This window comes from Antechinus flavipes, chromosome 1 (genome assembly GCF_016432865.1).
Source record: "Antechinus flavipes isolate AdamAnt ecotype Samford, QLD, Australia chromosome 1, AdamAnt_v2, whole genome shotgun sequence".
NCBI classification, from domain to species: Eukaryota; Metazoa; Chordata; class Mammalia; order Dasyuromorphia; family Dasyuridae; genus Antechinus; species Antechinus flavipes.
In genome coordinates this window covers 538126136-538150050 of record NC_067398.1, presented here as the reverse complement: position 1 = coordinate 538150050, position 23915 = coordinate 538126136, and the positions used below count along the sequence as shown (strand labels likewise).

Sequence of the window (23915 nt, the reverse complement as noted above, 5' to 3'; positions counted from 1 at the left end):
CCTGAGTTGAAATGTGGTCTCAGATTTAACTTAACACTTCCTAGCGGTGTGACCCTGGGCAAGTTCCTTAACCCCAACTGCCTCAGCAAAAAAATAAAAAAATAAATTAAATAATATATGATAAGAATTATTTTCAAGTGATACATTTGGGAATGATATTTTAGAAATATGTGTGCATTAATACTGAAATATTGCTACTAGAAATTTAAGTCTGTATTTGATTTAATTTTAAGTAAAAAAAAAGGGGGGGGGGGGACACAACAAAATTCTCTGGTAACTTACCTAAAAAGGTCATATGTTTGTATCTCCTAATTAGAAGAAACATATTTAAGGCACTATGTTCCTTACTTTCTAAAATGCAGATTGGGCAATTTGTAAAAATTATATGAGCTATGCTTTAAAATGCTGTCAGCTCTGCTGGACACATGGTATAAGTTTTATGAAATTTTGTCCAAAGTTATTTAGATACTACCTATGTTGAGAATCTTAAGGTTTGTCTGACTCTCTCCCTTTAACAAAGAAATATACTTACAGGATATATAGAAAGTTTAAAAAAAAAAAAAAAAGGTTGGTTTTAAAAAACAAGAAACAAAAAAGATTGTTTGTAAAAGAAATCAATGAGATTTAAAAAGTAATTAGAAGCTCGTATTAGCATGAGTCAGGTTTGTGGGGCTGTGTTAGTGACAACCTCAAGGTGAAAAGGCCTGTATTCTTGAGGTGAAAACTGGTACTTCAGGGTTCTGACTCAATCCACTGGATCTTTAAACAGCTCTAATTCCTCCACATGGGATCCTATGGGATGACCTAGTTAAATGCCCATTCTCAGCAGAAAGTAGTTTCAGAAGATTAGATCATCGCCCCATATCCCAAAAGACTTTGGGCCCTATTTGTTTGGGAAGGAACTGGAATTGGTGGTAAATGGACTTAAACTACCTACTGTCTGAATGGGTTCCCTGTAAGGAATCCATCAATCCTATGAAGGAGGTAGGTTATATTGGATTAATGCTACTTTCCTAGTATTGTATTTGGGACTCAGAATGGGAGACATCAGGTTAAGATTGGGTTAATATTACTGAGAAGGATGCCCCACAAATAATTTAGTTTAATGCTTGTCAAATTATAGAATTGTAGAGGCTTGACTAGCTATAGAGAAGTAAGTTCAATAAGTATTTGTGTTCTAATAGAGAAAGACGAATTTATGGACTTACTGTCCAATTTGAAATAATGTTTGGTTTGCTACAGGGACTAGACATTTAGAAAATATAGATCAAAGAGTAAGTTGAGAATAGACATAATAGTTATAGATCTTTTAGGAAGATTTGGAATCAAGATAATATAAGCAATAGATACCAATGCCTGGGTAGAATTGTTAAAGTACTCTATAAAGAGTCTGAAAAAAAAGCAATTTCTATGTTTGTGCTATGGGTTGCCTCATACCCCAGATAGTATCATTCCCTTTGGGTATGATAAACATAGGAGTGAATTCCTCCTGTTCCCATAATAACATTCCTAGGGAGATTTCCAATACTTTATATTAGCCCTTTAGCTCTGAAGATCAATCAGTTTGCTTCTCATGGAAGGGTGAAAGATTCCAAAATCTAGGAATTCTAGTGGCACATACCCGAGTTGGAAATGTAATTGAGGGTAGCTCTGGCAACTTCCCAAGGATAATCACAGCCCAAGTAAACCTTGGGTAATATAGAGGCAGCCCTCTCAAACCTGCTTTGTCTGGGAACTGAGTGGACATATGTGCATCAACCCAACTGGCTATTCCTTTTACCTTGGCATTTAAAAAGGAAAGTAAGACTGAACCAGGAAGAAATAAGTAAAGGATAGTAACTGATGGATTCAAGGCTAGAAATCTAGTTCTGGATTTGGGTCATTCCTACTCTGGTGAAATATTATTGGATAAGTTACACTAGAGAGGCAGTGACAGGAATAGCAGAGTAGTGAGATGCCCCTAGCAGAATGGCTTGGGAAAGCAGAATGACTCTGAACAGGTTATAAGTAGTTTCATTCCTAGTACAGCCCTGTCAGAAGAATTAGCAGAGAATTCAGGGATTAATTATCCGTACTGTGTAAGGAGATCTGTGCAGGGATTAATAGACTTTTATGAAGTGGGATATAAAAAAGTACTAGACAGATTTGAAGAGTTAGAAAATGATGTGGAAACCAAATTATTAAAAAAGAAAAAAGGGGGAAAATGTGAGAAATGAATGGGCATTTTGCTTTCCACAGTTATGAAAATTAAATTGGATAAAGAAACTTAAATTAGACACACAAAGATATCAAAGAATAATCAAGGTGGTGTTTATCTTCCTTCAAAAGAATGTAAGCTTCTGGGGGGTAGGGAAGGACTTTTGTAATCAGGAATAGTGGTCTGAGATTTGAAAAGAATCTTGTTCTTTTTAGCCCTCCTGCTATCTTCTCCCATTTAGAATGTAAGCTGCTTTGGGGCAAGGACTGGCTATATAATAAAAGGTAGAGAGTCATGTCATATAACTTCTGTAACATCCAATTAATTGGGAATCAGGGGAGGGTCTTGTGCTTCAGGATAGGAAATGAAATGCTGCCCTTGGAGTTTCAAAGGTATATCTACTCACTTTGGCACCCATTCTTGCAAGAATGTAAAATAAATATTTCTTGTATTTTTCAGTGAATCAGTGGAGTTCTTGGTAAGATATTTTATTTCTTACAGCATATATTTTGAAAATAAAAAGCTATTATTTTTAAAAAAATTATCTTAGGGTAGACCATATTTTGCAAGCTGTCTCAAAATAGGAATTATATTTTCTAATTCCTTTCTATCTCTTCATTATTCCTCTTAAGGCAGGGGACACAGTGAGCTCTCAATAAGTATTATTGACTGGCATTGCAATGAAGCCGAATCAGGGCCCCCTTCCGGCTATCCTGGACCTCCAGGAGCCCTAAGTTCATTCTCTAGGACTATCTTTGACTCTGAGCACTTATAATATAAGTATCCCTTAACTGAGAAAATAAATGAAATTCTATAAATTCAAATTCAAATGCATGTAGATGTTGTTGGTTATAAAAAAAAAATACAAGTTTGCAATTATGATTAACTAATTTAATCACAATAAATAAAATGTAATTTTGTATCACATTAAAAACTTGTATTTTATTAATAACCAATAGCATTTACGTACATTTGAAAAACAGTAAATATATACACCACACACACACACACACACACACATTTGAATAAAATCAAGGTCAAAATGATATTGCATGATAGGTACAAGGATTTGTAAACTTTGTACAATAATAGGTCTTGGGCTTTAGTAAAGGTCTTCAATCCATAGGTAGTAAACCACAGTCTAGAGTTTCAATTTATCTATTTCAATTTATTTAGAAAGAAATACTTACTTGGGCCCATGAATCCACACTGTAGAAGACTCCTCTTTCTGTGTAATTTATATTTCCTTTAGTATTTTCAGCTAAGGATACATTTACATTTGCATGACATTTATTTTTCTGCAGTTTTATTCTGTCAAGAAAAATCAATTATAAATGACAAGCTTCAAAAAACTATTTACTGATTAAGAAATATTTTGAATAAGACTAAAGAATAGATAATGAGATATTCATATATCACAAGACATTATTAGAGCAAGAAGGAAGTGTAACAGGATAAGTCTTTTCTCTGAGCTTATAGGGTCATAAGAACATGAATTTAAGGCTGAAAAGGATTTCAGAGACCATCAAGCTGCAGCCCCACCAGCCTTTACAAATCAATAAGTGAAAGAGGAGGGATCTCCACAAAGGGAATTACAGATTTAGCACTCAAAAGTACCTTAGAGATCTTCTAACTCACATCTCCTATTTTATATATATGGAGCAGATGGCGTGGATAGAGTGCTAGGCCTGAAGTCAGTACAATCTGAGTCCAGATCCAGCCTTAGACACTTACTAGCTGGTGACCCTGAGTAAGTCACTAAACTCTGTCTTAATCCATTGGGTAAAGAAACAGCAAGCAACTCCAGGGGTTTGACAAAACAAACAAAACTCGCAGACAGTATGGTCCATGAAGACTTGGATACAACTGAATGACTATACAACAAAATTTTGTACATGGAGTAACTGCAGCCCCAAAATGTAATTTGCCTACAACATAATTAGTTGGCTGCTATATTGGGACAAAAAAATAATGATTATTCTTTTCCCCATTTTTTCCTGTACTACAATACTTCCACAAAGCCTCCTAATAACACAAAACCCTACCACTAACAAAAAATTACTCAAGATGTTTTGCAGAGTATCAGAATTCTAAGTGTTCAATGAGTAATAAAGCTAGAGTTCCTTCTAGATCATTAACAGTTAAAGATTTAGCTGTATTTGACCAAAAAAAGATTAAAATGCAAATTTTACCATGGTATATAGTATTTTATCCCTTAAAGATTTGACAAGTTACGTTTATTAAAAAAAAAAAAAAGTTAAATGTTTTCAAATTCAAATGTTTATCCCAAAACATAATTCTAAAATGCAGGAAATCAAAGATAGAGATCATCTATCATCACCATTGGGAATGAGCTAAGGAGGATAAGAGATTCTCTCTTGAAAAGTAACAGATGTGTTGGTGTTAATTAGGAAATGTGAAGGCTGATAATTATCACAGCTTTCTCACTAGGAAGCATAATGCTATTCCTGTCCTGGAATATAGAAAGTCAGAGAGAAAGAGAATTTGTCATTCAATTTATGGCTGGCATAAAAGGACTAGATTAGAATGAAAAACCATGACCTCTGCCCTATTCTTCCTTTAATCAATATTTATTTTCTCCCTTTTTTCAGTCAAGTCCTACTGTCTCCATATAGGAGACATATTTATCTTCTATTCTGTGGTACAGTGGAAAATCTTTGAAGTCAGAGAACATGGGTTTAAATTCCATTTTATTATCTCTATGACTTTGGGTATGCCATTTCATCTCTCTGGGCCTCAGTTTCCTAATCTGTAAAATAAAGAATCTGGCAAGATGTCCTCTGAGTTCCCTTCCAGTTCTGTATCTACAATCCTATGATAATCTATATCTTCAAGTGAAAAGAATTGTGTCAAAGCTCCAAAAACAACATTAATTAAATTCTGGTTGTCTCTGAAACATACTAAAAGACTAAAATTGAATTTTAGCCCCTTGCATCTCCCCTTACATCCCCTTGTTAAAGATTGTTACAATGAGTATTTAGATTACAATTCTGTGGGAGACAATGATATCCCTTAGATAGGATATGATTTCAAGGATCACAGTGATTAAAATTTGCCTCTGGTACATTATGCTTTAGGATACAACAGAAAAATCCATTCAGCAAGAATCAATTAGATAAACATTTTCCATTGAAAGATCCACAGATTGCAAATGGGATATCTTTTCTGAGTGTCAGAGGCCTGGCCAGCTCTAAATCTCTGATCCTATGAGTAATCACACGGGCTATTAAATGAAAACATCAGTATTCCACTTACCCAAGGCTGCCATTATGTTTGGGACCACATGCCATGAACAGAGGATTCTCAGGTAGGGTACAGTCACTATAGGAGTATGCAAAAAGAGGTGAAGTTTTTTCAGACCATCTTCTGAAACCTATTTCACTTTCAATTATTTAAATTAAGAATTTCAAATTCAGGGGCAGGTGGGTGGTACAGGGGATAGAGCACCAGCTCTGAAGTCAGGAGGACCTGAGTTCAAATCTGGTCTCAGACACTTAACACTGTGTGACCCTGGGCAAGTCACTTACCCCTAACAGCCTCAGGGGAAAAAAAAAATGGTCTACCATACAGTTAAGAACGCTTACACTAGAACATTAATAACAAATGTTTTGACCAGAACAGAGAGATTTAGCCTCAACAAGAGGGACCCTACTACTTCTTAAGACAATCCATTCCATTTGGTGGCATTTGAACTGTTAAGAAGTTCCTCATTACTATGTTACAACTTATATCCTTTTATAACATAATAATAACAATAACAACAACTACTAACATATGGCATTTTAAGTCTGCAAAGCACTTCAAATATTTGTGTATATTATAGATGAATTATCTCATTTGAGCCTCACAATCTTTTGAAGTACTCTTATTATTCTCATTTCCCGGATAAGGAAATTGAGTCTGAGAGAGATTATAAATTACACAAGAAGAAAGTACTTAAGGGCAGAATTTGAATTCAGGTTTTCCTGATTCAAAGTCTAGCACTTTTTCTATTATATCACAAAGCTTTCTTATCCATAACTTCCATCCACTGCTCTTGGTTCTACCCCCTATAGCTAAGCAAATTAAATCTAATTCTTCTTTCATAGAATAACTTTTCAAATATTTGAAAACAGTAACTGTGTACCTTTAAATTTTCTCTTTGACAAGTAAACATATCTACTTCCTTTAACCACTGCTCATACTTGCCACCTTTTTCTCTTTCTGATAGATTAGAATATATATATAAAACCTAATAGCTATACCATAATGTCTGTCTGTATATATATATGTATTATATGTTATATATAATTATAAATATATATTATTTATAATTATATATAACATATAATACATACATACATACATATATATATATATATATATATATATATATATATATATATAATATATATATATATATATATATATAAATTCCTGGAGCAAATTGAAATTCCTAGAGGGTAAAAAAGTCATCAATACAACATAAAGCACAAAAAAAACAAAATAATGCCTCACCTGGTCCCATTCTGTAACATATAGCTTGTTAGATGAAACATATTAGTGGACCAGAATGCCATGTCATCTAGTCCACCTAGGAAATAATCTTGGAATTGTTCCACCAAAAATGGGGACTTTCTTGCAAAATTTGGGTAAAGCTATATAAAAAGCAGGTAAGAAAAAAAATAATAATAAATAAATAAGATGTTGGTCTGACATCCATCTAGTTCTTTTAAAAAAGTATTATATTTATAATGATATAAAGAAAATTACCTTAGAAAGAACCAATATCTCACCATACCTGTAATATAAATTATAATAAAATGAAAGTTGTATTTCCTAGAAAGATGTAAACCAAATGATGAAAATAAAGTCCTACCAAAATATATCATTCAAAAAGATTAAAAACTGCAGTGTGCTGATAAATGTTTAACAAGTAGCTCTCAGGGGTGGGGGTGGAGGGAGAGAAAATGAACCTATGGCATATTTATTTTTAGTTTATTCTGCATTATCAATTATTTTCTCCATCACTTTCTTCAATCTAAACAATGAACAAAACTATAAAACAGGAACCAATTAGTAGATTTTTTGGTTTCCAGTATATAAATGCTTATACTGAAAATTTAACATTAAACTCTAATAAACTGGTTTGAATAAGTTCCAACACACCCCTATTTACAAATATGCAAAATCCAGATATTAAATGTTACTGAGATAATGAGAATATTAGAAATGTTTTCAAGGAAGTATATTATCCTAACATAATAGGTGGAGTCTCTCCCCTCTGTGAGGGTTTTACAGGAAAACATGGGTTAGAGTTACTCAAGATGGGTGGACAAGGATGGATTGTGATGGGTGTATCCAAATAGATGAGATCATAGATCCATAAAAGTGTTGTAAATATTATTATAACAAATCCACAGGAAAACTAGGTGCCATTTTTTTCTCCAAGTTTTGGGAAAGAACTGTCTACATTAAACTTACAATTCTAAGAACTGAAGATACGAACAGTCAATTATTGCTTTTTTCGTTATGACTTCCTTGCCATAGAGCTGCTTGTAGATTCCCATTAGGTCTTTGACAGGTACATACCTAAGAAACAGTAGAATCAATAGAAAGATATGTTTTGATTTTCTGTTTAAATTAATGAAATCTAATTAGACACAACCCAACCAAAATATTTGATGGAGTACATTTTAGTAAAAGAATCACTGGGAAATTCTAAAATTAAAGTTTTCCAAGTACAAGCCTGGAATTCAAGGGCTATTTTTTCTTTTGCTTTTTTTTAAATGGATTTTTTCCTATACGAGTTGTTAAGTAAAATAAGATATTATAAAACAAGGTTCCTTGAATAACATACAAAAAAAAAAATTGTGCCTAAATTACATTTTAGAGTTATTGTTGAAATCAATAAATTTTATAGGAAGGACTACAAATTTAGCCTTTTAGTTTATTTGATATGAGAGAGAATTGGAATAGTGATTTCACAGACATAGGGAAACCCCTAGTGAGGAAATTCCATCTATTAATATAGGTTGGGTAACTTAAGACTTGCCTAATGTCACACAGACAGCATCGGTCAAGAGGTGTTATTTGAACTTAAGGCTTCTTGACTTTGAGAACAGCTCTCTATCTGCTAAACCACACTGCCTCACTATGCTACACTTTATTTTAATTTTTTTACATACTTGTGTATATAATTTTATTTTCTAACTTGTGAGAAAAAAGCAAATATTTCCATTATACAGTATATTTTTTAACAGATTATTGCACATGAAACTACAAATCTATTCTATATAATTTGCTATTCCTTTTAAATATATAATAAAGTTATTATGGAAATTTTTTCTCTTCTGTCTTGCCCCCCAAGATGGCTAATCAGACACAAATAGGTATGTACATATATCTATATGCATACACATGTGTGTGTGTGTGTAAAATTATTCTACGTATACTTCTATTTATAAGTTCTTTCTCTGGATGCAGTTTCTTCATTTGTTCTTTACAATTCATTTGGGTATTTGTAATAGTCAAAATGACTTATTTGCTCAAATCATTCTCAAAACAATATTGCTATTATTGTATACAATGTTTTTTCTTGGTTCTGTTCATTTCATTCTTCATTATTTCACAGAAATCTTTCAATATTTTCCTAAGATCATGGAAATCACTTCTAATAGCACAGTAATATTCCATCACAATCATACCAAAAACTAAAAAGTTTTTGGGATTTTTTTTGTAGTCTGGAATTATGCCCAAAGAGTTATTAAACTGCCTATATCCCTTGACCCAGCAATACCACCACTACATTTATATCTATTTTCAAAGATAATTAGGGGAAAAGAACCTATATATCCTAAAATGTTTATAGCAGTTCTCTTTTTGATGGAAAAAGAATTGGAAATCAAGAGGATGCCCATCAATTGAGCAATGTCTGAATAAATTGTGGTATATGACTGATGGAATACTATGTTACATTTTAGATCACAAGAGTTATCTGTTAGAGTCTGAAAACTTTTTTTTTTCCATATCAGATTTTATAGGGAATAATCCTAAAACTTAATTTCAAGTCAGTCCAGCATCCAAGGCAAGAATTATGACTAACCAGGAATGACTTTAGTTAGAATCATAGAATCTGAAGAATTGAAAGGCATCTCAATGATTATCTTGCTTCATTGGTGATCCATGGAATAATATAGAATATCTCACTACTTTCCAAAGCAACTCACACCAATCTGGGACATCTTCATTGTTTATTTATTTTTTCCTAATATTCCTGACATTTAATTTTTTTTCTTCAACTTCATTGGCTTTGTTTTACTTCTGGGCCAAGAAAAATAAATCTAATTCTTTTGGCTCATGATAACCCTTCAACTATATGAAAATAGTGATCATGCAACATTAATGTATTTCTCTAGCATAAATGAAAAATAATAGCCTCTGGTGAACACCAATTTTTGCTTTTCAAAAGTCCAAAATGCAAGAAGAAATAGCGATTCTAAATTCCACTAAAAAAAGCAAATATCTGAACACAAGATGTTCTTACCATTTCCGCCCGAGGTAATTAAAATCAAGTTCAAAATGGCTCAACACATCTCCTCCTACAGTATGAGAAAAATAATTCAATGTAGATTTTTGTCTAGTGGGAAACAAGGCTTAGGCTGCTTTTTGCTTTGGCCCTACTTAAAAATATTTGTCATATTGAATCTGAGTACAGGATTTAAAAGAGTGGAGGACTTTGATTTAAGGATGAGTTGTGACACTAAGCTGTCTGTGGGCAGGGCATTTAACCTCTCAAACCACTTGTACTATTTACTTTTAAAGACTGAGATCAAAACAAACAAAATGAAAACTTTTTTTTAATTTTAAAAATAAAAAATTTAAATTTAAGAAATTGAATTTTTAAAAAAATGTATGTTGAATGGAAGAAGAAAAAAGGAATCATGACAAGAAAATATTTTGCAAATCTTGATAAGTCACAGATGATTTCCTTAAGGTAGGTAATACCTAAAGAAGAAACTCTCCCTGATAATACAGCTCTATAACTCTTTTCAATTTATAAGTTTATGAGGCTCTAGGAGGTTACAGGTTAAGTGTCTTGCCAGGAATTATACAACCCATAAGTTCCAGGTACAGGATTTGAAGGAAGTTTTTCCAGAATATAAGGCTAATTCTAAAACACTATTTAAATGTGATCTATTACTATTATTTTTTGTAAATTAGGGAATGATAATTCACATTGCAAAAGATTTTTCATTTTACAAAAGGATTCATCAGAATAATTTCTTTACATAAAAATTTCTAAAATGTGTGCATTCACATATCATCATCTGTTACTTGATGGAATAGTTGAAAAATAAGAAAGTGATTATTGTTAATATTATTTACAATAATGTACATGACTATAGCATTTTAGAGTTTAAAAGGCGTGATCCCCACACAAAGCTTGCTAAGTAAACAGGATAAATAAACATTATCATTCCTATTTTATAGAGGAGTAAACTGAAATTCATAAAGGTGAGATTTATTATAGTTCTGTTGTTTTTTTCATTCATGTCTGACTCTTTGTGACCCTTCCCCACTTTGGGGTAGTCTTGGCAGAAACATGGGAATGGTTTGCCATTTCTTTCACCAGCTCACTTTACACATGAGGAACTGAGGCAAACAGGGTTAAATGATTTGTTCAGGGTTACAAAGCTAGGAAGTATCTGAGGGAAGATTTGAACACAGGAAGCTGAGTCTTCTTAACTCTAGTTCTGGCACTCTGCCCTTTGTTCTACTAGTTGACCATGAGAAAATTAGAAAGACATAAATAAAAAATTACCAACATCACCAACAGAATGAGCATCTTGGTAAGAGCCATGAAAATCAATCTGAAAAATAGAACAGTGAGTTATAAGTAAATCATAACAAGAAAAATAAACTTGGTTTATACAAAAAAAAAAAATGAAAAGATGGAAACACAAAATGAAGTAAATAGAAAATCCTATGATATATTGGCTTGTTTTTTATACAATGTAAATTTTTTAAACTTTGAATTTTTTTTCAATTACATGCAAAAATTGTAACTTTTAAAAAAATGTTGAGTTCCAAATTCTCTCTTTCCCTCTCATTCCTCCCCCCCTCAATGAGAAGGCAAACAATTTGATATATGTTAGACAAGTACAGTCATGCAAAGCATAATTCTATATTCATTACCTTGTGAAAGAAAACAGACCCTTCCCCCCTCAAAAAAAAAAAAAAAAAACCAAGAAAAGTAAAGTAAACAAGTATACTTCAATCTGCATATTCAGACTCCATCAATTCTTTCTCTAGAAGGTGATCATACATAAGTCCTTCAAAACTATCTTGGATCATTGTATTACTGAGAATATACTGCTAAGTCATTCACAATTCTCTATCATGCAGGGCTGTTACTCTGTGCAATGTTCTGATTCTGCTCACTTTACTTTCTTTTCATTTAAGTATTTCCAGGTTTTTCTGAAATCCCTTATAGTGAGGTTTCAGAAAGCACAATAGTATTCATCACAATCATATACCACAATTTGTTTGCCCATTCTCTAATTGATGGGCATCCTTTCATTTTCCAATTCTTAGCCATTGCAAAAAGAGCTGTTATAGATTTTTTTTTACAAATAGGATATTTCCTCCTTTTAAAATTTTTTTTTCTTTGGGATACAGATCTAGAACTGGTATTGCTGGGTCAAAGGACATGCACAGTTGTATAACTCTCTGGACAGAGTTCTAAATCGCTCTTCAGAATGGTTGGATCAGTTCACAATTTCATTAGCAATGCATTAGTATCCCAATTTTCCCACGTCCCTTTCAATATTTATCATTTCTTTTTTCTGTCATAATAATCCATCTGATTTTGCTACTATTTGCCAGGCACTGTGTTAAGTGCTGGGGACACAAGAAAAGGAAAAAGTCCTGACCTCAAAGAATTTACCATCTAATGGAGGAGACAATGTGGAAATATGTACAAAGCAAGCTATATGCAGGATAAATAGGAAATAATAAAAGAGGGAAAGCATTAGAATTAACAGGATTTGAGACAAGCTTCTTATAAGAAGTGAGAACAGGACTTAATTTAGGACTTAAAAGAGAGTCATGGAGATTAGTAGTCACAGTGGAAGAGAGCATTCCAGGCAGGTGAGCCAGCAAAAAAGAATGGCCAGAGCCAAGCTAAGAGGTGGAGTATCTCATCCATGGAACACCAATGAGGTCATTGTTACTGGATTAAAAAGTATGTGGCACAGATAGGATATTAGAAAGACTGAAAAGGTAGGAGGGGCCAAGGTTCATGAAGGACTTTGCCAAACAAAGCATTTTGCAGTTGCTCTTGGATGCAAGAGACTTATTGAGTTTATTGAGTAGGAAGAGGGATGGTATAACTGAACCTATGTTTTCCATCATTTTTTATTCTCATTACATGACCAAATCAACTTTTCCTTTTTTTGTTTTTAAAATTTTTAATTTATGGAATAAAACAAGCATCCAATAATATAAAAAGATGATTGTAAGTCTATTATGTACAAATTGCTATTCCTTTTAAATATATAATAAGGTTATGACACAATTTTTTTCTCCTTTCCCACCACCCCACCCTAGAAATGAATACAATTAGACACAAATATATACATATGTATATGTATATATACATACATATATATATGTAAAATCATTCTATACATACTTCTATTTATCAGGTTTCTCTGAATGCAGAAAGTATCTTCTTTCCTATAACCAAACCAACTCCTTTTTATAACATCGATATACTGGATGATGTCTTTTATAACACTATTTGTGGGGAATCATTGTGGGTAATATACCAACAAATTTAAACCCACCATAGGTTTCTGCATTGATTTTTTTGGTTACTCAACAAGTTAATCTTTCTGAGATTATTGTGATGGATGACTCAGAATCACAAAGCATCCTTTCTTCCTATTAAATTTTATCTCTTACTTTCCTTTCTCCTTTCTTTCCTTCCTTCATTCCTTCCTTCCTTTCTGCTTTTCTTTTTTCTTCCCTTCCTTCCTCTTTTTTCCTTTTCCTTCCTATGGATACTCTGCCCAAAGGAATGTAAATTTTGATTGTTGAAAACTCCACAAGACATCTTGGGGTTCACAGGCTAGATTTCTCTGGCTCTCATTGATTGGCCAACAAAAGGCCAAACCCAAAGAGCTTTTTTTGGACCCTGACCAACTCAGAGTGAATGTAAATATCACTTGTTTCTGTTTTGGCCAGAATCCCTAAGGATCTTTCCTTCCCAGATAGATTTTTTTTTAATTAGGTAAAAATGTCCAATAAACTAAATACACAAATGACTTTTTACTTTAGCGATTTTCACTGGACTGTCTCATAACTTGGAAAGGAAATCATGAGTTTCAGGAGCTCTTTTCTTTCTTACCTAGTCTTAATCACTGCATGGGTGATTGCCCCAGTCAAACTGAGACCTATTAAAGACCTTAGTTTTACAAAGGCCAAGGTTTTCCCTTTTGCAGGGCCATTTCCAGTTTTCCTGATCTATATCTGACTGCAAGACCCAGATGACTCCTGAGGAGAAAGTGAGGCTGGGGACTTTGCACAGCCTTCCCTCACCTAAATCCAATTCACTCAACATGTCAGAGTTGTTGTTTTCAAGAATGAAAGATAAACAACAATAACAACCTACTCAATCCTGAGCCAAATAGTGAGCTGCCCATCTGCAGCACTTGCCCAAGATAAATGTGGGTATAAATGTTTGTTTTTAAATTGGGCTGGTTATTTCAATTGTTGTAAAGCTTCTGATGAAAAAACTCCTACCAACACAGATCAGGCAAGTTGCCTGAGATCATGGAAAAATTAAATGACTTCTCTAGGGTCGTACAACAGAATATATCAGAGGTAGGATTTGAACTCATGACTATCTAACTCAAAAACTAATTCTCTTTATGTATCACATGAAAGCTGGTGCACATACACATAAAACACTTGTATATCCTACTCGGCTAGCCCAAGTGACATATGACAGAACATTACAGTTATAAATAATGCTGTGTAAATAGAAAAAAAAACCATGCAGTTACTTAAAGCTGGTGAACTCACTATTTCTTCTCCAGGTTGTGAGACAATTCAATGAAAAATAGCTAAAGTGACAAATCATTTGAGTATTTAATTTATTAGACAGCCCGTCCCATGGATACTATTAGTACCACCTGCTGAGGAGGAAATCTGCTTTATAATCAAACACAAAACAATTTCAGAGTTAGCAATTATTAAGATATCTACTCACTTCTCCCATTGTCTGCAAGAATCCTTGTTCAATGCCCAGGCTATGCCAGCTCACATCTGCCACCATGTGTGACATAATGCCAAACAGGAAAGCCACCAATTTCTCGGTATCCTGCCCAAACACAAAATAAATGCACAAAGTAGCAAAGATTAAATATAACCATCCAAAAATATTTAATTAACTGTATAAAGCAGTGTTCTGGGTTCTGGGAGGCACAAAAATAAATAATAACTGGTATTTATATATTTTGAGCTATTTTAAAATATGAAAAGTACAAAATATATCTATATATGTATATATAATATGTGTGTGTATATATATATAACATATATATACATGTGTATGTACATCTATGTGTGTGTGGGGGGGAGGGGTATATATCACATTCTATTTAAATTAAGACAGGGACTTTATCTTCAAGAAACTTAAAATCTACTAAGACATTTTTAATCATTAACTTGACTTCATTTATATTTCCAGGAACTGATCCAAAAGTCTGTGGAGGCACTGTCTTATTTCTAAACTATAAAAAACCATTTGGAAGTTTGTTTTAAAAAAATATTCACTACTTCAGAATTGTCGCTGGAAAAATAGTATTGGGATAAAATTACTGACTGGAATATCATAAATTTATTATTATTTGAAGATCATTCTTACCTTCTCCCAAGGAAGAGGATAATTTTGTCGTATGTAATGGATACTTGCATTGAGAAATGGAGTCCAGTGAGTATCTTCAGATACATCGTGATAAATTCCTGCCAATATAAAATAGGATTAATTCCTCAAGGGCATGGTTTCTCAATTGAGTGTCTTCCATTTGGTACTACTCCTCCACCTATCCCCTGAATCACTTTAGGCATCATCTTTCAGAGTACTAGGAAGACTGCAGATCCCATTTAGCCAAATGTTTGGAATAATTTAAAGGTCTAATCTTATTTGTTTTAAATCAGGACCTTGACTCTGATTAAAAAGTATTCCTTGACAGACCCTGTGAGTGTAAAATGCTATAAATAAGCTTAGAAGATTTTATAACATCTTATAAATATGTTGTATATTCTACTTAACATTCTAAACATTTTTAGCTTTTATACAAAATAATTTATCTTCCTCATGGTTCATGAGTAATCTTTGAGAAAACTAACCTCTACATTAAGAATATTTTATATATTTTGAGTTTATTTAAAAAGTGTATTGATGCTTCTTGCTTTTTTATTATATTCATTCCCAAATAAGCATATCCCTTCCTTACCCAATGAACCATTCTTCAACTTCAGACACTTTGCAATTAAATCTTTTTGTAAGTGCTTAAAGGGATATGTTTCAGTTACTTGGCTAATTCACTAAACTGGAATATCTCATTGTTTCTTCAACAGCCTTTCAAAAATAGTTATTCTAATTCCAAAGCTAAACTATAGGGGTTATTTATTTATTTATTTATTTTTTGCTATAGAGAATTGTGGATGAGGGCTTTCTTTTTCCCTCTACCAATGCAGATCATTAATTCTTATTCAGCTTATACAATCTTAGAGAGCTGGCTGGGACACCAAGATAAGACATGCCCACAATCTCAGAGCCAATATATTCACTACTTCACTATATCTTTATTTCTCTGAAGCCAGCTCTCTATCTGCTATACACATGTCTTTTCAATTAGGATTCTAGTCCTATTTTATTATATAAAAATAAAAAGGAAATGATATTTACTTGATAATAACCTCAAATGAGACTACCAACAAGGTTCCTTAGTGAAGCAACATGGCAAAAAAATAGGATTGAAAGTTTGAAAGCCCTGGATTCAAATTCTGCCTCAGACACCTAGTAGATATGTGATCATGGGAAGTTATTTAACATCTTATGATCCCAATTCCCTCATTTGTAAAATGGAAATAACTACCTATATTATAAGGTTGTTGTAAGGAAAATACTTTGCAAAACTTTGTAATATATAAATGAGTTATTACCTGTATATGTGTACATACATACATACATACAAACATACACATACGGCATCCCAAAACACCCTGTATATCTTCTCCCACACATACACCTTTTAATAGGTAGGAAAAAAAAGATATACATGTATGTATTTTGAACAGCCCAAGTTCCAGGATTTTTGATAACAAGTCCTTGGGATCTTTTCACTGTTTCTAAAGGCAACAAAATATCAGAGGCAATCAAAAAGGATTTCCATCATATGGCTACATATGTTTTAAATTTTTCATGCTTAAAGAGATATACTTCAATTACCTGGTTAATTTATTAAATTGGGACAGCTCATTGTTCAAAAATGAGGAGCTACTCTGTTTCCACAGCTAAACCATGGCTTCTTGACTAGATAAATGTAACTTTGCATTAGGTTTCCTTTCACTCACCTCCTTTGCAGATGTTGGGATAAAAAGCATCAGGAAACACACTCCCAGCCTGATAAGCATCCTGATGTTCTAATAACAGCTAGAGAAGCAAAAAGATGTCAAAATAAGAGAGCAAAGTCAAATCCCAATCACATATATGTGCAGTCAACTCCCAAGTGTCTGAGGGTAATCAAAGACAGAGACAATATACATAAATTTGTTCAAAATTCAAAAACCTCATTGGAGGCAATGACTTCTATATTCCAATAGATACTATCAAAGTTACTAAAAAAAAGTGGCAAAATTCACTCATTCTTTTCTCTTTGTTTCACTGTCTCTGTCTAACTTATAGTAAAGGCACTCATGAATAATATCATGGTTAAAAGGCAGAGATAAGTAAAGAGAATGAGGAACAGAAAAAGTTCATATATGTGGTAACTAATAAACAAAACTTCCAACCCTTAAAAAAGAGAAAAGAGTAAAAACAATCTGTACCTTTGTGAGGCAAAAAACCTCTTCCCAGAAAATTAAAGATAAAATTTATATCTGTCCATTTTGTTTCTTCAACAGCCTTTCAAAAATAGTTATTCTAATTCCAAAGCTAAACTATAGGGGTTATTTATTTATTTATTTATTTTTTTGCTATAGAGAATTGTGGATGAGGGCTTTCTTTTTCCCTCTACCAATGCAGATCACTAATTCTTATTCAGCTTATACAATCTTAGAGAGCTGGCTGGGACACCAAGATAAGGACATGCCCACAATCTCAGAGCCAATATATTCACTACTTCACTATATCTTTATTTCTCTGAAGCCAGCTCTCTATCTGCTATACACATCTCTTTTCAATTAGGATTCTAGTCCTATTTTATTATATAAAAATAAAAAGGAAATGATATTTACTTGATAATAACCTCAAATGAGACTACCAACAAGGTTCCTTAGTGAAGCAACATGGCAAAAAAATAGGATTGAAAGTTTGAAAGCCCTGGATTCAAATTCTGCCTCAGACACCTAGTAGATATGTGATCATGGGAAGTTATTTAACATCTTATGATCCCAATTCCCTCATTTGTAAAATGGAAATAACTACCTATATTGTAAGGTTGTTGTAAGGAAAATACTTTGCAAAACTTTGTAATATATAAATGAGTTATTACCTGTATATGTGTACATACATACATACATACAAACATACACATACGGCATCCCAAAACACCCTGTATATCTTCTCCCACACATACACCTTTTAATAGGTAGGAAAAAAAAGATATACATGTATGTATTTTGAACAGCCCAAGTTCCAGGATTTTTGATAACAAGTCCTTGGGATCTTTTCACTGTTTCTAAAGGCAACAAAATATCAGAGGCAATCAAAAAGGATTTCCATCATATGGCTACATATGTTTTAAATTTTTCATGCTTAAAGAGATATACTTCAATTACCTGGTTAATTTATTAAATTGGGACAGCTCATTGTTCAAAAATGAGGAGCTACTCTGTTTCCACAGCTAAACCATGGCTTCTTGACTAGATAAATGTAACTTTGCATTAGGTTTCCTTTCACTCACCTCCTTTGCAGATGTTGGGATAAAAAGCATCAGGAAACACACTCCCAGCCTGATAAGCATCCTGATGTTCTAATAACAGCTAGAGAAGCAAAAAGATGTCAAAATAAGAGAGCAAAGTCAAATCCCAATCACATATATGTGCAGTCAACTCCCAAGTGTCTGAGGGTAATCAAAGACAGAGACAATATACATAAATTTGTTCAAAATTCAAAAACCTCATTGGAGGCAATGACTTCTATATTCCAATAGATACTATCAAAGTTACTAAAAAAAAGTGGCAAAATTCACTCATTCTTTTCTCTTTGTTTCACTGTCTCTGTCTAACTTATAGTAAAGGCACTCATGAATAATATCATGGTTAAAAGGCAGAGATAAGTAAAGAGAATGAGGAACAGAAAAAGTTCATATATGTGGTAACTAATAAACAAAACTTCCAACCCTTAAAAAAGAGAAAAGAGTAAAAACAATCTGTACCTTTGTGAGGCAAAAAACCTCTTCCCAGAAAATTAAAGATAAAATTTATATCTGTCCATTTTGTTTCTTAAACAAGTAAATTGACATTCAAGTCTAAATGCTAATGAGGATTTGTTTTAATTGTCAGGGCAATCCCATTTACCAGGATGGATAAACACAGACTTCTAATGAATCCTCATTTTGATGACAGAAAAATATCCCAAATAATAAACTGCAAATATGTCTGAGCCATCTTGGTCATAAATAAAAGCTCAGATTTCAAAACTCAGAATTAATCTAATTCAACCAATAACTAAATAAGAATTCTTTTCAGGAAGTCCTTGACAGGTAGTTTTCCATATGTAGATAGCCCTATTTGTGAATAACTAATTATTAGTTACTTTTTTAAATAATTGTTAGCAACTAACAATTGCTAGTAACTATTCCTTACACCAGGGAGAAATTTACTTTCTTAAATTTGTATCCATTGCTTTTAGTTCTGAGCTGGCTCTTTCAACTAATCTTCCTATGGCAGAATGTCAAGACTCTTGTCTCTCCTAGTTAAGGGTCACGACTCTTTAGATATTCTCCAGTTTAACAATGTCCTTCTCAAAATGCCCAGAGCTGACCATGATATTCTAAATAGTTTCCAGACAATGCAGAGAACATTCATAGTAAGATCTCCCTAATTCTGTATGCCATATCCCTGGCCACACAGCCTGATATTGTAAAGCTTATTGTTGTTGTTGCTGCCATATTGTGTTGTTGACTCATATTGATTTTGCAGTCCACTAACATCCCTGGATCTTTTCAGATCAACTGCTTTTTAGAATGCTATTTTTCCCTTTATCTAAAATTATGATGATAAAAAAATTAACTAAAGAAAAATCTCAGAGGTATTCCATTAAAGACCTGTCATTGGATTAATAATGACCCATCAATTACTTTTCTTTGCATATGATTACTTAACTATTTCTGAATCCCTTTAATGTAAGACTGTTTACTTTATAACTTTACAGCTTATTCATAGGGATATCATGAAAGAATATAAATGTTTTTGCTAAAAACCTAGATGAGGTATATCTACAGAATTCTCTTGGATCTAGAAGTTTGTTTTCCTGTCAAAAAAGGAAATAAGGTAATAGGGCAAATAAAAAGTCATCTTTATGATCATTGCTTTATTTTTTTAAGTATTCACTAACTATTCCTTCCATAATACATTTTGCAATGTTGCCAGAAATTAAAATCAATTTTATCAAATTAGAGTTGACAAATTCCATTCTTTTTCCTTTTTAAAAAAATTTGGGACAACTTTTACCTCAATAATGTCTTTCTTCAATTCTGAAATGCCTCTCCCCTTATTTATAGTTTCCCAAAGGTAACCCACAGATAACACAACAGTTATATGCACCAGCTCTTTTAGCATCCAACTTTTATCTGAGTCTAGTTTTGAATAAATCAAGAAATGTAGTAAGAAGGGAAAATCTTTTGAAAAAGGATTCATTCATATTTCTGAGTAAATATATTCTTAACCTAATTATGATATAATATTACTCAAACCTATTTGAGAATAAATAATGGAGCAAGTTTCCCTTAAGTTAAAAAAATACCCACATCATAACTGATTCAAGCATTAAAGTTTTCCTTTCCATGTCCTTATTAAAAAAAAATGCCTAACTTCTTTGAAGATACCTCCTCAGATACTGCCTTAACTTATATTTCATTTTGATTTTGTTAAAATGCTACATTATTTGAATTGTTTATTAATATATAGTGTTCATTGATTATGTTTCATTGGGAATAAGTCATTCTCTGGGACATTAAATCAGAAATATTCACATTTGTTATAGCTATACACTATATAGTTAATGAGAAGTAAATCAAATGAAAAAGTTATACCTTTTTATAGTTAATAGTGCCATCTTGTTGGCTGAAAAATTCCAGTGCTCTGTGTGCTAAAACAAATTTTTAAAAATCAGTTAAGTTGGTCAATTACAAGCAGTATTTTGAGAAATGTAAAAAGTTTTTACACAAACAAAATCAATTCAGCTAAAATTAGTAAAGAAACAGAAACCTGAAAGGGGAAAAAAAAAACCTTTACATCAAGTTTCTCTGATAAAGGCCTCATTTCTACAATGAGAACAATTCCTCAATTATAAATGATCCAAGAATGTGAATAAGCAGTTTTCAAAAGAAGAAATTCAAACCATTACTACCATATGAAAAAAAAAATTCTTAATCACCAAAAACTAGAAAAATGTGAATTTTTCTAGAATTGTTATACTATGTTGCACAAAAAGATTGGCAAGGTTATCCAGAAAATGAAAATGACAAAAAGATATAGGAGCTTTGGGAAAGCAGGTACATTAATGCACTGTTGACGGAGTTATGACCCCTACCTAGCCATTCTGGAAAACAATTTGGAATTATGTCCAAAAAGCTATTAAACTGTACATACTCTTTGATCCTGCAGGGTATGTATTCCTAAAAAAGATTAAAACAAACAAACAAACAGAAAAAGGACTTGTATGCACAATAATAGTTTAGCACATCTTTTTTTGTGTTGACAAAGGATTGGATACTGAGATAGTACCCATCAAGTGAGGAATGGCTGAATAAATGTTAGTATATAAGTGTAACAGAATACTATTGTTATAGGAAAAGAAGAATGGGGTGGTTTCAAAGAAACCAAAGAAAATTTACTATTCAATGTTGCCTTTAGCAATAAGAGAAGAAAAACAAATTAAAGGAACTATAGTAAGTAATGAGGAAATCATATTATTTCTCTTTGTAGATAATGATGATATACTTAGAGAGTCCTAAAGAATCAACTAAAAAACTACTAAAAAATAATTAACAACTTTAGCAAAGTTGCAGGACACAAAATAAATACACATAAATCATCAAGATTTCTATATGTTATCAACAAAATCCAGCAGCAAGAGATACAAAGAGAAATTCCATTTAAAATAACTGTTGATAATATAAAATATTTGGGAGTCTACCTGCCAAGACAAAATCAGGAACTATATGAACACAATTACAAAATACTTTCTACACAAATAAAGTCAGATTTAAACAATTGGAAGAATATCAAATGCTCATGACAAATTTACGTAAAATTAATCTATGTGTCTAGTGCCATATCAAACTGCCAAGAAACTACAGAGCTAGTAAAAATAATAACAAAGTTCGTCTGGAAGAACAAAAGGTCAAGAATTTCAATGGAATTAATGAAAAAAATGTAAATGAAAGTGGCCTAACTGTACCAGATCTAAAACTATATTATAAAGCATTTATATTTATATTTATATTTATATTGATGTTACATTTAAAATTTTTCTACCATTAGGTACAAGTGTAACTATAAAACACTATTATCTTCATATGGGGAAACTGAGACCTAGAAATATAAAGGCCACAAAGTTAGGAAGCAGCAGAGCCAAGATTCAAATCAATATCTTCTGCCATCAAATTCTAACCTCTTTGTCACTACCCTATACTTCCCTCTCCTTTCTTTCTCTTTTTACATGTGAAAAACCATGTCAATAATTTAAAAATTAACTTGGAAATTCCTTGTCTAGTAAATGTAATATCTAATATTTACCTAACCACCTGGGTTCACTTTTACCACAAATAAGAAGGTCCAATAAAACTGAGGTGAATAGAGTCACTATTTAGTTAGACATGTACTTGTCCACAAAAAATATTAGCTAGTAAGTATGAGGGAGACCTGAAAGAGTAACTTGTTTACAGTCAAGTGGAACTTTTGGTCTTCTCTTAGAAACTAATGACTGAGCATAATTCTAAATGGGTTCACCAATATAGCAGTTCTTTTGTGGTAGCAAAAAACTAGAAACTAAGGGGATAATTAGAGAATGAAAGAATAAATAAATCATACACATTAATATAATAGAATACTATGACACTGTAAGAAACAATGAAGGGAATGGTTTCAAAGAAACCTAGGAAGACTTGTATGAATTGATGCAGACTGAATTAAGTAGGACAATAATCATATCATTCTAAAACAAAAATTGAAAATAAAAATTATATTGAAAAACTTAAGAACTATCATCAATACAATGATTCACTATAATTACAGAGGAATGATCTACCTCCTAACGGAGGGCTAATCGACCAAATAAGAAAAATGAGACATGCAGTTGTAGACATGGTCAAAATGGGAATTTTTTTTGCTTAAACATGTATACTTTTTTTTTTTAAGTTTCCTTTTTCCTTTTTCCAGTTTATAGCTGGAAACAGTAAGGAGATATAAGAGAGAGAGAAAAAAAATGCTTTTTAAAAAAAATTTAGCTAAAAGAAAAAAGCTACTGGCTCACTATCATAGATTCTGTACTTAATACTTAATACTTAACTTAATAAACTTAAGGTTTATTGGCTTTCCATTAAGATTTTAAAACCCAGATACTTACCTATTTCTATGTGGGTTGAAATACCACAGGATGTACTTCTTTGAGATAAATGGAACAGGATGATCAGCACAAGAAACCAGCTCCTGAAAGCAGACATGTATGTGATTACTGTCAATATTCTAGCTCTGGACGGCTTAGAGTATCTGCAGTACTGATTTTGAAATCCAAGCATGGACCAACTCAGTGACTAGGTCAGTGACACAGAAGCTAAGCTGTATTTCAAAATAAAATCATTTTCCAGTCATGTTACAAGTAGGTCAACTTGTGCAGGAAAGCAAAAAAAAAAAAAAAAAAAAACCCACCTGATACAAAACAAAAACAAAAAAACTGGAATTTTTTTAGGAGAAAACAGTGACATTTCCATTTCTTTTTAATTTGTTTATTCCTTCACTGCTATTTTAACATGAATTTCTTACTGAGCCAAATGCAAGGCCGCCCTCATTTTCTGCATTTTACTCCCTCCTCTACCTTTGCATATAAGTTGTACATTTGTTTGTTGTTGTGATTTTTTATGTATCTCAGATCTACAAATCATGATCCCCCTTTCTCTAAATCTAATACAATAAACATTTTTAAATACATAAGACATTTATAAAAATATAAACATATTTTAAATAAGGCAGAAAACCA

General features: G+C 32.4%; 1 protein-coding gene across 1 annotated transcript in view; it reads right to left on the bottom strand.

Moving 5' to 3' along the window:
- GPLD1 (glycosylphosphatidylinositol specific phospholipase D1) overlaps nucleotides 1-23397 on the bottom strand; it is a 49308-nt gene extending 25911 nt beyond the window's left edge. The window contains exons 1-12 of the mRNA XM_051970607.1: nucleotides 23286-23397; nucleotides 20749-20804; nucleotides 18397-18475; nucleotides 15132-15229; nucleotides 14475-14585; nucleotides 11022-11070; nucleotides 9744-9798; nucleotides 7682-7789; nucleotides 6971-6998; nucleotides 6716-6855; nucleotides 5474-5539; nucleotides 3388-3508 (exon numbers count right to left, since the gene is read on the bottom strand). Coding sequence (XP_051826567.1) covers nucleotides 3388-3508; nucleotides 5474-5539; nucleotides 6716-6855; nucleotides 6971-6998; nucleotides 7682-7789; nucleotides 9744-9798; nucleotides 11022-11070; nucleotides 14475-14585; nucleotides 15132-15229; nucleotides 18397-18475; nucleotides 20749-20804; nucleotides 23286-23382 — 1008 coding nt within the window. The 5' untranslated portion in view covers nucleotides 23383-23397. The remainder of the gene's footprint in view (nucleotides 1-3387; nucleotides 3509-5473; nucleotides 5540-6715; nucleotides 6856-6970; nucleotides 6999-7681; nucleotides 7790-9743; nucleotides 9799-11021; nucleotides 11071-14474; nucleotides 14586-15131; nucleotides 15230-18396; nucleotides 18476-20748; nucleotides 20805-23285) is intronic.
- Nucleotides 23398-23915: the final 518 nt, after the last annotated feature.